Genomic DNA, 18,282 nt, shown 5'->3' with positions numbered 1-18,282 from the left:
TTGAAAGAAAATGTTTCGCATTCATCATTTCCCAAAAAGAGGTTACATGAAAAGAGAGAAAAAAATCCACCAACAACTACCGGTTCACACATGTTCACCAAATCGGCGATCACTTCCCCACATCTCTATAAAATAAGTCTTTTGTCTTAAACTGGTCGAATTGTTTCTACCCATTAATTTATTTCGGCACGCTCGAATTGTTCTAGATAAATTTCGACATATACTTCATGTACGTTCAAAGTACAAAGCTTGAAGAAGAAAAGAAAAAACAATTAAATTAAATTATAAAAAAAATAACTATTAGAAATGAAAGTTAAGATGCTGTATTGAGACGATGAAACTTTTTAAATCATCCAGCATATCCAAAACGACAAGTTTCAATAAGACTAAAAGACACACAATTTTACCACTAACATCTAAAAGTCTATCATCTAAAAAAACCACAAAAATTAAGTATTTGTGGAACCAATAAGAAAGTAGTAACACACTTTCAAGCAACTACTTTGATTTCTTTCCTTTTGTTGCTTTAACAGGAAGAGCTTGGAAAGGGATGAATTTCTTCCCACCCATAAACGGCTGCAACACTTCAGGGACTTCAACACCATCTTCCCTCTGGTAATTCTCAAGAATGCAACAGATAGTCGTCTCTGTTGCTGTGAGTGTAGAATTCAATAAATGGCAATATTGCTTTGTTTGTTCATTGCTCTGCACAACTCAAAATCAACACATCACCACTTAATAATGAAATAAAGAAATACTATTCAATAATTAATGGAAAACAGAAATCCCAACCTTTTTCTCCCCAAATCTGATCTCCAACTTTCTTGACTGGTAATCAGTGCAATTTGAACAAGAGACAAGTTCTCGGTAAGTGCTGGATGCAGGGAACCATGCTTCCAAGTCATACTTCTTTGCTGCAGCATCATTTAGTGCACCAGAGACGATAGAGACTACACGATAAGGTAATTTCAACTGCAATATAAAATTTACATACAATAGATGTTAGTCAAAAATATTTGCATCTATGTATGGTGAAAAAAATAAATACCATTTGATAAAACTCCTCAGAGTTTTTTATCATCTCCTCAAGCATGTCCCACGATTCATTTCCATTTGGGCTGGTGATGCAGAACTGTTCAACTTTCTGAAACTCATGAACACGGAAGAGTCCACGAGTGTCATGACCATGTGAGCCAGCTTCGTTCCGGAAGCAAGATGAATATCCAGCATATCTGATAATTTTTTCAACATCAATCATCAAAAAAGAGAATATGGGAGGATGTTTCTTTTTTACTTAATGGGCTTAACTTAACAGGTTAAGCACTTAATACATCGATGTTTCTTTTTTACTTAATGGGTTAAGCCAAAAGGATGAGAATGTTTCTTTCCCTTTCAACTCCTCTCACATTGTGAAAATTGCTTTTACAAATATAAGTGTAAAATGGGTATTTAAGTAACCTTAGTGGTAGCTGTTGTGGATGAATCCATTTATCTATGTTATAAGCACAAAGTGGTTGTTCAGCAGTAGCAATCAGATACTTATCATCTCCCTCACCTGTTACCTATATAAAAAAAAAATTGTGACCTTCAATATTTTCCACACAACTGCAGGATTATTGTATTGATATTACCTTGTAAAGTTCTTCGTTAAATTGGGTTAATTGAGCACACTTTTCCATTATATCATGCACCATAAAGAATGGAGTTTTAATCGACTTAAAACCCCTTTTCTCAAGAAAAATACAACCAAACTTTATAAGAGCATGATTTAGATGCAAACCAGCACCTTTCAAACAATACCCTCTACCACCAGCAACCTTAACACCTAGAATAAATAAAGCTGCATTAACCCTGCATTTTTATCGATTGAATAATTTTTAATATAATTACCTTTTTCTAGATCAGCAATTCCAAGAAGCTCCACAAGCTCGACATGATTTTTTAGTTTTGGCTCCGTTCTTTTCTCTCCCCAAGTTCGGACAACAACATTATTTGCCTAAATATATAATTAGTAAATAAGAGGTGATGAATGTTGTGAGCTACCAATGTATTTAAAGAAAAAAAATGATGTGATTAATGTCCACCTCATCATTGCTAACAGGAACTGAATCATGCACAAGATTTCCAGCCTTGCTCAATTTTGAACATAATGCTGAACGGGCTTCCTGAACCTCTACAACTTTCTTTGCCATTAGGTCCTTGGTTTCCCCTTTCCCGGCCTTTAAAAGAATCAATTTTGCAATTTAATTGTCATATATAATATAAATTCATCAAGCTAATGGAGGACAAGACTTTCCAATTAAACATGAAATGACTAAAAAAAATGACTTACAGTCCTGTGCAAGTCTTGATGCAACTGTGTGAGCTCAGTTTGACCTGCATATGAAAATATGAAGAATGAAACAAATGGTTGTATCACGCATTCTGAGTTATGTAATAATACAAACACAAAGATCAATCAAAATGAAGCTTACGTTGTCGCCACTCCTTGTCAAGATGAATAATTTCATCACCAATTTTTACATTTTTAAACCTGCGGCGTTGAGATTCACATATAATTTCTGGGTTGGTACCCTTTTCCTCCCAAAATAGATTTATGTCCAACATGCTTTCTCCTTCTTTTTTTCCTTCTGGTATGATGATGACATGGTTAAAGAGTAAAAAAATAGATAAAATCAAACACCAAAGATAATGTTGTTGGAATTCTAAGTCACGTGGGACTTGGAGTCCAAGAATCTTGGGGCTTAAGCAAGTCGGTTTTAGTCTCCTAATCTTATTCTACAAGTTGGTAGTCTAGGAATGTTTTATATATATATATATATATATATATATATATATATATATATATATATATATATATATATATATATATATATATATACCGAGTCATGGTTTGTACAGAAAACAATATAGGTTTTGAGTGATTTTCCTATTAATCAAAGAGATACTTTGATTACTTGTGTTTTCCTTTATCGTGAATTGGTATCAGAGCTTGAGTCAAGAAGCTGTAAGATCAAAATTCTAACCTATTGACAAGCTAGGTCAACATAGCTGATGCAGGGGGCGACGGAGGACCTGCTCCGGTAAATGTGAAAGAAACCGGATCGACTTCAGTACAATGTCCCATGCTCAATTCCACAAATTACACGGTCTGGTCACTGAGGATGAAGGTAGTCTTAAGAATTCATAAGGCATGGAGTGTAATTGATCCGGGAACAGAAAAGAATGAAGAGAAATATTATCTTGCAATAGGGCTGTTCTATCAGGCGATACCAGAGAGCTTGATCATGCAAATCGGAGATGTGGAGACTGCCACAGCACTCTGGGATGCTATCAAAGCAAGATACGTAGGTGCTGATCATGTGAAAGAAGCCTGATTGCAAACCCTAAACGTTGAATTTGATCGCCTGAAGATGCTCGAGTCAGAAACAATCGACAGCTTTGCCGGAAAGCTGTCCGGAATCGCATCCAAATCAGCGGCTTTGGGAGAATCGGTTGAAGAAGCGAAGAAAGAACCAGAATGGGTCAAGGCCATGGATGCGGAAATCAAGTCGATAAACAAAAATAATACTTGGACTCTTGTGAACAAGCCTATGGGGGTGAAGCCAATTGGACTCAAGTGGGTGTTCAAATTGAAGAAAAATGCAGATGGCACCATTAATAAATACAAGACAAGGCTGGTTGCTAAAGGTTACGTGCAACAACCCGATATTGATTTCCAAGAAGTATTTGCCCCGGTAGCTCGAATCGAAAACATTCGGTTTCTTATAGCCTTAGCAGCTACTCATGGGTGGGAGCTTCACCACTTGGATGTTAAAACAACGTTCTTACATGGAGAACTAAAAGAAACTGTTTACGTGTCACAACTGGAAGGCTATATAAAGAAAGGCAACGAGCATAAAGTATATCGCCTTAGAAAAGCACTATATGGTTTAAGACAAGCACCTCGAGCATGGAACATGAAGCTTGATGGGATTTTGAAGAGTATGAAATTTCAAAAGTGAATGAAAGAACCATCGGTGTACCGGAAATGTGAAGGATCTAACTTGCTAATTATAGCAATTTATGTTGATGATTTATTTGTCACAGGTACAAATTTGAGCATAATCAAGAGGTTCAAATTAGAGATGTCCAAGAACTTTGAGATGTCGAATCTTGGAAGATTGACTTATTACCTTGGCATTGAAGTTAAGCAAGAAGAATCGAGGATTACTATAAACCAAGAAGCATATGCTCTACGCATTTTAAAAGAAGCCGGTTACCCACATACCAATGGAACCAGAAAATAAATTGTCAAAGGCTGAAGATGAACCCGAAATCGACCCGACACAATATCGAAAGGTGGTAACGGGACGGAATTAAGTACGAGAGGATGGCACAAAGGCGACTTATTGGTTATAGTGATAGTAGTCACAATGTTGACCCGGATGACGGAAGAAGCACAACCGGTCACATTTTCTACTATGGGTCATCTCCAATTACATGGTGTTCGCAAAAGCAAGATACCGTTGCTTTATCATCTTGTGAGGTGGAATTCATGGCGGCCATGGCAACCGCATGTCAAGCAATATAGCTTCAAGATTTGCTTGGAGAAATCATGAACAAAACGCAAGAGAAAGTGATTCTTAGAGTTGATAACAAGTCGGCTATCGAACTAACGAAGAATCCCGTTTTTCATGGAAGAAGTAAACACATTCACACGAGGTTTCACTTCATTCGTAATTGCGTCGAAAGGTAACAAGTGGAGGTGGAATACATTCTCGGTGAAGTACAAAGGGCAGATATTCTTACGAAACCACTAGCTCGAACCAAGTTCAAGGAAATGCGGAGCTTGATCGGGATTGAAGAATTCTCTAGAAGAACTTAGAGATTCGGGGGTGATTGTTGGAATTCTAAGTTACGTAGGACTTGAAGTCCAAGAATCTTGGGGCTTAAGCAAGTCGGTTTTAGTCTCCTAATCTTATTCTACAAGTTGGTAGTCTAGGAATGTTATATATATATATATATATATATATATATATATATATATATATATATATATATATATATATATATATATATACCGAGTCATGGTTTGTACAGAAAACAATATAGGTTTTGAATGATTTTCCTATTAATCAAAGAGATAGTTTGATTACTTGTGTTTTCCTTTATTGTGAAATGCATCCCTAAAGATTAAATAAATATAGATATGATCACATATATTGTATTGATTACTACTTTGCTCCCAGTGGCGGATCCAGGCCGCGAAGGTCAACTGGGGTCCGCTAGTGGGAGCGTTTTCCGATGACTTTAAGTAGTTTCGAGTAGTTATCGGCAACTGTAGCAGTTTTCGAGAGTGTTTTCCGGTGACTTCCCGGTTGCATCCGACTTGTTTTCTTAGCGTATTTGAGCACACCGGCACTAGATTAGGCTAAAAATGAATGAAATTGTTATTTCTTGATGCATATGATGCCTGTCTTTTTGTAAAGTGGGGGCCAATCATATATTTAATAACTATAGTTGCAAAGAAATTAGATGTATATAAAAGGTTTAGTCACTCCAAATCGGGTCATACACCCCACTTCACCAAGAGTGGCTCCGCCACTGTTTGCTCCAAACTTGTGACCTTACAAAATCATAGAAGTTTTATAACATCCCAGAATCAGGACTTTGAGGTTTATAAAATTAGAATACAATAATTATATATAATCTAATGTATACTAAAAAAGAAATCGATGGAAGAGGGACTGAGTCTGAGTACCTGTGGGCTGCACAAAATTTTGATTCTGAGTCTTAGTAGCTTTTGTTTCTTTATCAGCAGGAGGAGCTTGAAAAGGCATGAACGTCTTTCCACCCATATATGGCTGTAACACTTTGGGCACTTCAACACCATCCTCCCTTTGGTAATTCTCAAGAATGCAACACATGGTTTACTCTGCTTCTGTGAGTGTGCAATTCAATAAATGGCAGTATTGCCTCATTTGTTCATTGCTCTGCAAAACCACATAATAATAAAATAAATTCACAAAAACCAACCGTTTTCTGCCCAAATCTGAGCTCCAACTTTCTCGACTGGTAATCAGTGCAGTTTGAACACGACAACAATTGTCTGTAATTATTAGAAGCAGGAAACCATGCTTCCAAATCATACGTCTTTGCTGCAGCGTTATTTAGGGCACCAGAGACTACAGACACTATATGATATGGCAGTTTCAACTGCAGCACAAAATTTGCGTAAGATTAAATATTTAATTAAAAAATACTTGTGTGTCTATGGTGAAAAAATAATTACCATTTGATAAAACTCCTCAGAGTTTTTTATCATCTCCTCATGCATGTCCCATGAGTCATTGCCATTTGGGCTGGTGATGCACAGCTGTTCAACTTTCTCACACTGAGAAGCGTCGAATATTCCATCTGAGCCAGCATCTTTCCGGAAACAAGTTGAATATCCCACCTGTCTGATAATTTTTTTAACATTAATAGAATGTTGTTTTGTTTACTTAATGGGCTTAACTTAACAGGTTAAGCACTTAACCAGGACAACTACATGTATGGATGTTTCTTTATTTCTTAATGAGTTAAGCCAAAAATCACAGCTTAATGTATTCAGACACCAACCCTTTAATTACCTATTCTACGTACATAAAAATTAAGACCATAAAAAGGGTAATATAAAGTAACCTTATTGGTAGCTCTGTTGGATGAACCCGGCCATCTATGTTATAAGCACAAAGTGGTTGTGAAGTGGTACCAATCAGATACTTATCCTCACCTTCACCTGTCACCTATTAAAAAAAAAAAAAGAATAAAAATGTAACCTTGAATATTTTCCACAAAATTGAAGGCGTATTGTATTAATAACCTTGTAAAGCTCTTTATCAAATTGGACTGAATGAGCACACTTTCCGATTATATTTTCCGTCATAAACGATGGAGTTTGTAATGATGTGAAACCCCTTTCCTCCAGAAAATCAAGACCAAACTTTATAAGAGCTAAATTTAGATGCAAACCATCGCCTAATAAACAAAAACCACCCTTGCCAGCTATCTTAGCACCTAAATATAAATAAATAAATAAAGAGGCAGTAGACCTATAATTTCTGCAATCAAATAAATTGTAATATAATACCATTTTCTAGATCAGCAATTCCAAGAAGTTCCATAAGCTCGACATGATTTTTTAGTTTTGGCTCTGTTCTTTTCTCTCCCCATGTCCGAACAACAACATTATTTGCCTAAATTAATTTATCATTAGTAAATAAGAGATGATGAATGTTAATTATGAACTACTAATCTATTTAAAGAAACAAATAATTAATGTCCACCTTGTCATTGCTAACATGAACTGAATCATGCACGAGATTCCCAACCATGCTCAATTTTGAATATAATGTTGCACGGGCCTCCTGAACCTTAGCACCTTTCTTTGCAATTGAGTCCTTGATTTCCTCTGTATTTTTAATCTTGGAACTTGCATCTTCCCCGGCCTTCAAAAATTTTGGAATTTGGTGTTATATATAGACTATAAGTTTGTTATGCTAATGGAAGACAAGATTTTCAATATATAACATGGGACCATGTGAAAACAAACAAAAGACTTACAATGCTAAGTTTAGCCACTTCTTTGTTGATATTGTTAAAGACTTTGAGCAGCTGTTCATGCTTGTATTGACCTGCAAATCAAAATTTAAAAATAGTTGTGCATACATTGTAAATCCTGCTTCCTGTGTTACGTAATATAAAGTTATAAACACAAAGATTAATCAAAATGAAGCTTACGTTTTCGCAACTTCTTGTCAAGATGAATAATTTCATCAACAATCTCTACATCTGCAAACCGTTGACGTTGAGATTCGCTTATAATTTCCGGGTTGTTGCCCTTTTCCTCCCTAAATAGATTTATGTCCAACATGCTTTCACCTTCCTTCTTTCCTTCTGGTATGATGATGACATGGTTAAAAAAAAAAAAAAAGATATGTGCACCAAAGACCAAACCCACAGATAAAATCAAACACCAAAGATGTATCGCTATAATGGAAACAAAAACAGTTTATGTAATTTGTAGTGGCTCAACTTCGTTCTGACTTTGACCATCCAAAAGATTGTCAACAACACAAACAACCATTAAAGCCTTTGACTTTGAGTGGGTCAACAACCATTATATAACAAACGTAATCAGTTTTGACTTTCAACAATCCAATCCTTTATATCATTAAATAATAAAAGTCGATTGAGAACTAGAAACAAACAGATCTCTAAATACCAAAATCAGTTTTATATATCAAACCCCACAGATGGTATTCCTCCCAAGACAGTGCATACGTATAGCACACTCAGTTCAGAAAAATCAAGGAAGAAACATGCTATATATGTGTGTGCGTATATACGTATGGAATTCGAGAGGCTAGCAACCAAGAATCAAAGAGTGATACTTACAGGACGATTCTATCAAATGCCGTGCACACAAGTTTCTAGGCTCGGCTTTTATAGGCTAAGGGGTTTAAATTGGAGTTGTCTTGGTCGGGATTGCTTGGGGATGAAGGGTACGACTTACGAGGCATACGGTCTTCAAGCATTGCCAATATTGCCCCGGCCCTGAACTCGTATCCCATTAATTTAAGGGCGCTAATTCTTCCAAGGAAGAATTTGATTAAGCCAATGAAATTAAAAATGGAATTACAAGTATACCCTTATTAAGATATATAGGAGATTTTATTTCTGATTGGTTGTATTAGGGGTGGTTGGTTTAGCTTTTAAGAGGGCAAAAGTTCTTTTAAGAAAAATTGCAAAAAATCAGATTTATGTGATTTTTTCAAAAATTTCATTTTCCTTCTATCTAAAAGTAGCTTTTAAAATATCTTTTGTTTTTACCAAACATCTTTTAGTTTTTTATATTTTCTTAAAAATTAAAAGATTTTAAAAAGATAAAATAAACACCCCTTTAATTCGCCCTACTAGTAATGCAATTATACCAAAAAATAAGTAGTTGACATTTTATATCCCCCATCTTCTTTTTCCTTTGAGGTATTGACATTTTATAACCATAGTCATTTTGTTTCTTTGCTCTTCCTTTATTGTTTACACCAATATTTTTTTTACAATAAATCCATCATCTATATATATATATATATATATATATATATATATATATATATATATATATATATATATATATTATTAAGCATATTGCCTCTTTCTTGAAAATTAAGAGGTACACCTGCTATAACAACATGTACAATCTTACTAAGCTTACTAAGCTTGCAATGTAAATGGACATGCTCTCTCATTTAAGGTCTTAGATTTCTTTACGTGGAAAACCTAAAATCCTCTACAAATCTTCAGCCGCGGATCTGCCATTTTCTGTCTCCAGAAAGTATTCGTAGCGACCAGCCTCCTGACATAGTCGCTACCTCCACCGTCCTGATGCCGCCATTACCTCCACCGACGACACCCTACCGCCCCGCTTCTACTTGAATTCGAAATGACAAACCCTAAGTCTATCTCGCTGCCACCGTCACGCACCGTTTACTGGAAACCCTAACCCTAAAGTGGCTCCATCATCGCCGCCAGGCATCACACACAAACTGATATATCACTCCCCCTTTGTTGTAAACGAGAGCTGAATTTTGCATTAGAATCGTTTTGGGGTGGAAAGACGAGAAGAATCTGTCCCTGCTAAGGAAATGACCAAGTGGTTTGACATAAATTAGTAAGTTGCATTGTTCATGTTCTTATTTCTCTATTCCTTCACATAATCCCATTTTGACGCCATGAACTATTGTTTATACACAACCATTACGTTATTCTTGATTTGGGCCTTGATGTGGTGTTCTCAAATGCTTCTCACAAAGCCGTGACTGAATTCAAGGAAGCTAAAGTTGTATGTGTTCTTCAGCTATTTGATTCATTGCCACTTGTGTACGTTGTATTTAATCTGATTCAACTTTTATGCAGCTTGGAGTTGATGATGTCCCTATTCTTGAATTTTAGTTCTATTTTAGATGTTTTGCACCCGCCCATGTAAAACAAATAGCTTAAAGTTCTGAAATATTATTTTATTTTCTCTTTGGTAACTATTTAAAGTTTGTGCTTTTCGAGAGTTGTCATCTTTTATTTATCTTCATATGGTTTCAAATTCAGATTGTGGGTTCATAGCTTCTTGAATCATGATTTCTGTTAAGTCTGTAACTGGGTTTTTGTTTTAAAAGGAAGAAAGCTTATTATTTGAACCATTACCTCTGATCTATGTTATCATAGAAAAGATTGGGGTATATGTTCTTGAAGCTAATTCAATTTTCAAAGTAAGTTTCAATAAATGAACCTTGATTAGTTCAGTTAAAAATACATCTTACTACCTTCTAATTAGCAAAAAAAAATTGTAGGATTGATAAATCATAAATGATGAATCATGCACTTTGTCATTTGGTCATATTGAACCATTAAACTATTTTTTAAACTCCGTAACTTACTAAGCAACCCCCAACTATCAAATTTCTTCACAAATTAGTCCGGAAATTACATCTTAACTCCAAAACTAACTCCTTGCTACATTATTTCGCATTTAAGTTATTATTCTTATATATAAATCTTTATCTATTTATTTATCTACTAAACGAGGTGTTACATCATGTTTTACAAACCTTATAAATATACATGAATTGGCTTGAAGGATTTTTAGTGAAATGTCAAGAAAATAAAATTTGCAAATTAGTCAAATCACTTTATTGACTAAAATAGGCTCCATTACAATGACATGATAAATTTGACAATACATTTTTATCTAATGATTTTGGAATAAATAAGTGTGATATGGGGATGATATCGGTTCCAGAACCTAAAACCAAAATCAAATCTTCATTTACAGCGACCGATAGCCAAATCAAATAGGAATGTATGGTACTGGTATCGATATCATATTTTTGGTTCCAAACCAAAGAGAACCGAATTTCAAAGTACATTGCCATTTTCATGAATTGACTTGAGTTGTTGCTTGGAAAAGTTTTGGAAGGAAGAAAGAAATTAATCTGTATGGGTGTTGTGTGCATAGTTTTTGGAATGGTTTAGCTTCATGTTTTGAAATGTTTATTGACAATTTCCAAAACTACCCTTCCATACACGATGAGGTGTAGGAAGAGGATCATTCCTTGGGCAATAAGGAATTCTAAGAGGATGCTTAGAGTTCAAGCAAACTGGTTGCTTTGGGAACAAGTAAGTTTTATTTACGTCAATTTGTAATCAAGTAGGATTCTACTGTTAGCTATATATATTTTATTTAGACAACAGAGTTACAGAGAGTTGATTGTAGCAAAGTTTTAAGATAGTTTCGTTGTTATAATAAGTATAACTCTTGTTTCTTTGTGTTTGTATTTTCATATTTTGCCAATTATTTACAATAATTAGTATCAGAGCTAGATAATATCAGAGTGATCTGCTAATCATGACGGTACCAGTGGATCCAAGAATGCCCATAACAAATGAAGGTCTATCATTGTCGCTCCATGTTTCGATGCTGTCAGCAACAAATTACACCACATGGGCAATCCATTGAAGGTGATCTCAAATGCACATCAATTTTGGGATGTCTTCGATCCAGGAGCAAATGACCCGGTGAAGGATAACATCGTTATTGCAGCTCTCTTCCAAGAAATTCCCGAAGACCTTATTTTGAAAGTTAGAGTGATATTTGGGATGCCATTAAAACTCGTCGCCTTGCCACAGATAGGGTAAGAAAATCACGGTTACAAACTCTAATCACCGAGTTTGATAACTTACAGATGAAGGAATCAAGCACTAACGATTAATTTGCAAGCCAATTGCTAGACATCTCATTGAAATTTGCATCCCTTAGTGAAACCCTAAGCGAAAGCAAACTCATCAAGAAATTCCTTACCAGTTTGCCGAGAAGATGCATTCATATCGTTGCTTCGATTGAACAAGTTCTCGATCTCAAAATAGTTGGATTCAAAGATGTAGTCGATTATTTAAAAGCTTATGAAAAACACATTAGTGAAGTTGAACCGGAGAGTGATCAAAGAAAATTGATGTTTCACAAAACCGAAACATCAAACTGCGGCTCGGACTCGAACCGAGGAGGAAGAGGTAGCCGAGGAGCAGGGAATGTTGGTCATAGAGGTGGAGGCTGCGATAATAATTCACATCAATAGCAAAATCATTCCGTTACACCATCAACGAAAACTTCGATAAATCAAAAGGTAAGAATAAAGACCGATCTAAAGTACAATGTTATAGATGTGATAAATTTGGTCATTTTTCTTCACAATGTCCCAAACGAAAAGCAAAACAAAACGAGGCTCATATGGCCGAAGGGGAAGAACATGAACCACTTTGTTTATGTACAAGACTCTTTATGAAACTGTACTCCTAAATGGAGATCGCGTAATACCAAGTAGATACGAATCAAAAGATACTGACATAGACATGTGGTATCCAGATAATAGAGCTAGTAACCATATGACGGGAAACCTATCGTTTTTCACAGAAATCAACAAACGAATAGGAGGAAGAGTCAAGTTAGGTGATGATCCATTGGTCGAGATTCAAGGCAAATGGCCTATACTCTTTGAAGGAGAAAGTGGCAAACAAGAACTACTTACCGATGTTTATTATATTCCAAAACTTAAAGTAAAGATAATAAGTTTGGGCCATGCAACGGAAAGCAAATGTGAAGTCACCATGAAGAACGACTATTTACTATTATATGATAGTCAAAACTCACTCATATTCAAAGTGAAGAGATCACTAAATAGGTTTTACAAAGCTAAAATTACAATTGGGAAACTAGTATGTCTACATAGCCAACTTAGCAATAAAGGACGCTTATGGCATGCTAGTGTACTTTAGAATGGAACCAGGAACCAAAGCATATTGACTCTATGATTCAGTAACCAAAAAAATTGTAGTGTCACGAGACGTTATTTGAGACAAAAATTCAAGTTGGAATTGGGAAGAAAAAGGAGATTCTACAATGAATCCTGGAATGTTTTGGGTACATTGGCCAAGTCTCGTTGACACCGGAGACAGACCACTTACTCACACACCACATCAAGGTGGCGTCAAATTAAGTGGTAATAACGACAAAAGTGACGGTGGTGAGGTGATTTCGCAACAGGATCCCACAATCAATGAAGTTGTCGAGCATTATAAGCCTCAAACATTGTGAAGATCAAATCGGGTGGGTCGAACACCACAGAGATATAATGACTTCGAGATGATTTTTTATGCTGAAAATCTCGATCTATTACTTGCAATTAATAAAGATGAGTCATCAAATTACCAAGACGCCAAAGATAATCCAATGTGAATGAAGGCAATGAAAGAAGAAATTTACTCGATTAAAAAACATTGAATGTGGAAATTGGTTCCAAAATCGAGTTACACAACCATTATTGGATTAAAGTGGGTGTTTAAATTCAAGAGAGACGCAAATGGATCAATAAGTAAGTACAAGTCAATAATTATGCAAAAGGATATCTACAATAACCATGCGTTAACTTTGAAGAGGTATTTGCACGAGTTGCACACATCGAGTCTATACGAATACTAATTGCTCTCGCAGCTTCAAAAGGTGAGAATTACATCATCTTGATGTAAAATCTGCATTCTTACATGGTTAGCTACAAGAAGAAGTATATGTCCATCAACCAAAAGGCTTTGAAAAAGGAAGTGCAAAATAGGTTTACAAGCTTATAAAAGCTTTATATGGTTTAAGACAAGCACCTAGCACATAGAATATGAAGCTTGATGGGATACTAAAGAATGTGAAGTTCCAAATGTGCATTCAAGAACAAGCCATGTATCGAAGAAGTATTGATCATTGTTGGAATATATGTTTACAATCTTGTCATCATCGGATCAAGCACCAAAATTATATCAAAGTTCAAACATGCAATGGCTAAAAAGTTTGATATGAACGATTTAGGAAAGAGATATACAGAGAATATATTGTAGCAAAGTTTTGAGATAGTTTCTTTGTTGTAATAAGTATAATTATCGTTTCTTCATGTTCTTATTTTTTGTGTTTTGCCAATTATTTACAACAATGTTTTGAAATAGTTTTGTTCGTGTCTACAACCCAAATGTTTTTTTTTTTTTTTTTTTTTTTGGGAATGGTTTAATTTCTTGCTTTCGAATGGGTTTGTTCATCTCTATAATTCAAATGTTTTTCTGAAAAACAAATAGTCTTTCCGCCCACAAACATAACAAGCCAAAAAAGACTTTTCGCCAAAAAAACAAACACCACCTTAATGTTTGATTCTGGTGTTAATCAGACATTTATTTACAAAAAAACTCGAGACCGTAAGAAAAAAACTGAAAAATACCAAAACCCAACCGAAAAATGTGTAGACGCAAAGACCGCAAGACTAGACCGAACCGAAAAAAACCCAGGCTTCAGACCGTCCGGTACCTGTCCGAAAAAATATATAATTGTTTCGTGACCGGTCCTAAAAAGACCGGACCATTTCGAAACCAACCCGATGCCGGTCTAGGACCTCCGATGTGCATCTCTAACTACAAATTCCCCATAGTTCAGGGAGTACTCGCTTAGTCGGTATCTTCTTTTACTTTCTATGTTTCACCAACTTAAAATTAATCAAATGTGTTTTTTAAATCGTTTACAATATATTAGAACAAAAAATAATCAAAGGATACTTTCATCCTATCTGCTGTCATTGCTTGCTTGTATGTTGCTTCTCACTATATAATGGCTTCATGTTGCATCCTAAAGAATTTTTGCCTAATTTGTGCATTTTGAATGTTTGTTCTTCACCTGAAACAAATTATGAATAACTAATTTAATGTTGCGTAACCTTATATGACAAGCCAAAACATAACCTTACACGCATACCATAAGAAGGTTACAGTAATGTTGTTTGCCTTAACAATACTTTTGAAATTTCATCAAGAAATCGTTTTGCATATTGTTCAATACCACTACATGAGTGCAATTTGCAACAAAAGAATTAGTCGTACAACCAAAATTTGAGATTGTAAATTTGTTTGCTAAATAAAATTAAAATCCTTCTCTTGTTTATAGTAGTATATACATCTTAACTTTCAAATAATAACTTGAAAGACGCAATGTCTTAGAAATAGTCAACACATGCAAAAGATAAAACCAAAGATAAAGACTAAAGAGTGGTAACAAGTATATCAGTCAACCATCTATGATATCAACATTCAAACACCTATGGGGGAAGTACCACATCCTTGAAGAAACCAAGATGCCTTTTGCACATTTCAGATCAGTAGTAGTGTGACGACAGAAGCAATCATATCTTTTTAACTGTGACCGAGGGCCAATCCACAACTCTGGGTTAAATACAACACCATACTTCGAATCACTACAAAAAAATGAATATTCTCGTATTGTCTTTTCTTTTGGTGACACCCATTTCATTACGCCAAAATCTAGTTCCTCAATCGGATCGTTTAAACCGTGATCCATCACATAAAGGTTCTCATCTGAACTTACAAAAACCGGATTCGCTAGTTTTGACTTTGGAAAATTCTTGATTTTGAGTAATGTCAATTTGGGCTTTGGATTGAGTTTCATTTCATACACACGCCAAGTGTTGCTTCGGGCATATAACTTCCCCTTGAAAGCGTGTAAATCAAGGATGGGGTAAGTGGAGGAGACATGATTCCATGCTCCTTTACCCTCTACTGAAAACCATATATTGAAGTAGAGTTTATCTATAACTAGAAACACCCACCTATGTATTATATTTGAGAAGACAAGGATACACTTTAATAGAACAAAACTTTGTATAATGGGGATAGCAGGGAAATATAGTTCATGCCTTGTGATAGGATTCACAAGCCAGTAGTCATCGGTTATAAAACTTAACAAGATCAAGTAACCACAAGTTATTCCAATACATTTAGTGTCAGCAGAATGGAGAAGGAGGGTTTTGAAGTTTCTTCCATCAAAGTCCTTCAGGTGGCAGTAGCACGAATTCATACAAGAAGGATCAGAGATGGACATCGACATGGGTGGTCTGGATGCCATAAACCTCTTCCTCAGTGCAAATGACCTCCATGACTTGCAAACTCGACTAAATGCAACAAAATCAACGAAACTCAGTTGCATCATAACTGAAAACAACACATCATGGTTAAGTTCTGACCAAGGCCCCACACTACTGTTGTCACAAGTCTTGATCCTCTTCTTCCTGCTAGATGTTGATGCATCATCATCATCATCATCATTAGCCATTCCTACACTTACTAAAGAAAAATAACTATTTAGGATCTTGGTAAATGCGAATTCCACATAAGATATAAGGATTATGAAGACAATTACTAAATTACAAGACTTGAAAAACTTACATTCCTTATATACAATTGGCTAAGTCAATTACTCAATTACAAAAGCAGAAAAGCTATAAAGAATTGAATTAGCAGGAGCATTTGAACTAGAAAAACTATACTAAATACTTTTATCCGCAGCAACTCAAAAATAAATAAATAAATAAATAAGGAATTAAATAACACTCAGAAACAGAAATAAAGAAACCAATAACCGACATGTCAATCAAATACCAAATTTACCCAAAACTAAATGATCAATTGATAAAAAAGCGTGAGATAAAATGCATAGAATAAGATTCGGAAACCAACAAATTGAGAAATCAATAAACATGAAAACTTTGACTTACAAAAACAGAAAAATCATTACTTAAATAAGATAATGAACGAGCACTAAATCGCATAGATATAAACAATAAAACAGTAGAGAATCAAGTAATCAACCAATCAACCAAGCGAATTTGTAATAATGAAACTGAAGTACGAATATTCGACAAAAAAAATTACCTGATCGACGGCTGTGAATGGTTTCGGTAGCAGAATCAGTTGAGTTAATAAATTTAGGAACTAATGGGTATAAATACTGAATTAGAGCTCCAAGATAACCGTTGCTTCTATAATGATAGCAATCGCTGCGAGTAATTTTGGTGTTGCTTATCCCTAATCCGACGACGATATCGCCTCCAGTTCTCCTCTAAAAGGACACGAAACCGAATCAGTTCTAAAATAAGACAGGATCGAAAAAGCCTCAACAGGTCCTGTATTGGACCGGTCCTAAAAAAAATAATAAAAATATAAAAAAAATACCGTTTGAAATCGGTCCAAAATAAAAAACAAACAAATAAATAGTCTTTTAAAATTTTACATAGATATAACTTGTATGTTAATTAAATATTTTTGAATGGGACAATACACTATAAGGATAACATAGTTTGGACTCAAAAAAGACTGACCCCTATGACCATGCTCCTGTGGTGTTAATCACTAATATTAATCCATCATTTTGATGTTAACCACATATTTATGATAGAAAAAACTCGAAGCCAAAACCAAAACACTTCGAAATACAAAAACACAACTGATAAAACCCTAATACCAAACCAAAAAAGACGCATGCATGGCCATACGAAAAAAGAACGAAACTAATCCGAAAAGGATTAGGCTGAAAAAGACAAATTGTTTAGTGGTACACAATGATACTCTCTAGGGTTGTTTCGTAGGATCAAACTTATTTTTGAATCATGCAAATCATGCAGACACATGAATGGTGCGGAAGTTCCGAATAAATGTGCATATGAAATAAAACAAGATGCTTCATTAGATATACGAATGACCTTATTGAATGATAAAAATGATCATTTTACCATTCTGAACTATTTTACTTGGGTGCTATGCTCATGTTTTATAAAATATAAAACATATTGTATATGAACCAACTTGCTGAATAATTAAAAATATATATAGAAAATCATAAAAATCCAAATTAATCATTAATATATTCAAAATACAAACCAAACATAAATCTTTTGCATGTTAAACTTTTTACTCCCAAAATTTGTATTCTAAACGTTAATTTGCATGTTAAACTTGCACTCCCAAAATAAATCATTTACAAATCAGGTTATTTAAAATTAATACAAACTTTTGTAATTGCATCGCCATCTTCTTCAACTCCAATCGTTGCAAATTGCATATTCTCAATATTAAGATGTTGCAACCTTTTCCAACACAATGATAATCGGAGAAAAGACGATTAGGAAAGAATTAATGCAATCACTAAACAAAGAGAGGAAAAAAAAAGATAGAGTATGTGTGGGAAAGAGCAACATCCACATTCAGATATTTCATGTGTTACAAACCTTAGAAATATACATGAATTAGCTTGAAGTATTTATTGTGAAATTTCAAGAAACTAAATTAAAGTGTGTAAATTAGTCAAATCAAATAGGAAGGTATGGTGGCTGTATC

General features: G+C 34.8%; 3 protein-coding genes across 3 annotated transcripts; all 3 read right to left on the bottom strand.

Moving 5' to 3' along the window:
- Positions 1-441: 441 nt before the first annotated feature.
- On the bottom strand, positions 442-2,710 carry LOC145038512 (serine--tRNA ligase-like). The gene is made up of 9 exons (XM_078986848.1): positions 2,475-2,710; positions 2,326-2,376; positions 2,085-2,245; positions 1,891-1,996; positions 1,632-1,825; positions 1,459-1,562; positions 1,049-1,232; positions 793-972; positions 442-705 (listed from the first exon to the last, which is right to left on the bottom strand). Exons 1-9 carry the CDS (start codon positions 2,605-2,607, stop codon positions 499-501), a joined length of 1,320 nt encoding a protein of 439 aa, XP_078842974.1. The 5' UTR covers positions 2,608-2,710; the 3' UTR covers positions 442-498.
- Positions 2,711-5,912: 3,202 nt separating this feature from the next.
- On the bottom strand, positions 5,913-7,928 carry LOC145038511 (serine--tRNA ligase-like). The gene is made up of 9 exons (XM_078986847.1): positions 7,765-7,928; positions 7,588-7,658; positions 7,311-7,472; positions 7,115-7,220; positions 6,848-7,041; positions 6,667-6,770; positions 6,275-6,443; positions 6,019-6,198; positions 5,913-5,975 (listed from the first exon to the last, which is right to left on the bottom strand). The coding sequence occupies exons 1-9, from the start codon at positions 7,895-7,897 to the stop codon at positions 5,913-5,915; spliced, it is 1,182 nt and encodes a 393-aa protein (XP_078842973.1). The 5' UTR covers positions 7,898-7,928.
- Positions 7,929-15,129: 7,201 nt separating this feature from the next.
- Positions 15,130-17,012, bottom strand: LOC145038510 (uncharacterized). The gene is made up of 2 exons (XM_078986845.1): positions 16,822-17,012; positions 15,130-16,233 (listed from the first exon to the last, which is right to left on the bottom strand). Exon 2 carries the CDS (start codon positions 16,220-16,222, stop codon positions 15,161-15,163), a length of 1,062 nt encoding a protein of 353 aa, XP_078842971.1. The 5' UTR covers positions 16,223-16,233; positions 16,822-17,012; the 3' UTR covers positions 15,130-15,160.
- Positions 17,013-18,282: the final 1,270 nt, after the last annotated feature.

This window comes from Lactuca saligna, chromosome 4 (genome assembly GCF_052625555.1).
Source record: "Lactuca saligna cultivar CGN05327 chromosome 4, ASM5262555v1, whole genome shotgun sequence".
NCBI lineage: Eukaryota > Viridiplantae > Streptophyta > Magnoliopsida > Asterales > Asteraceae > Lactuca > Lactuca saligna.
This window is presented reverse-complemented; position numbering and strand designations above follow the sequence as displayed.

Coding starts and splice junctions, on each gene's coding strand:
- LOC145038511 (XM_078986847.1), bottom strand. CDS start 7,897: ATGTTGGACATAAATCTATTTAGGGAGGAAAAGGGCAACAACCCGGAA. Junction 7,659..7,764: donor TGACAAGAAGTTGCGAAAAC/GTAAGCTTCATT, acceptor TTTGATTTGCAG/GTCAATACAAGCATGAACAG. Junction 7,473..7,587: donor AAGTGGCTAAACTTAGCATT/GTAAGTCTTTTG, acceptor AAATTTTTGAAG/GCCGGGGAAGATGCAAGTTC.
- LOC145038510 (XM_078986845.1), bottom strand. CDS start 16,222: ATGGCTAATGATGATGATGATGATGATGCATCAACATCTAGCAGGAAG.
- LOC145038512 (XM_078986848.1), bottom strand. CDS start 2,607: ATGTTGGACATAAATCTATTTTGGGAGGAAAAGGGTACCAACCCAGAA. Junction 1,997..2,084: donor TTCCTGTTAGCAATGATGAG/GTGGACATTAAT, acceptor TTATATATTTAG/GCAAATAATGTTGTTGTCCG. Junction 1,563..1,631: donor TTAACGAAGAACTTTACAAG/GTAATATCAATA, acceptor TTTTTTATATAG/GTAACAGGTGAGGGAGATGA.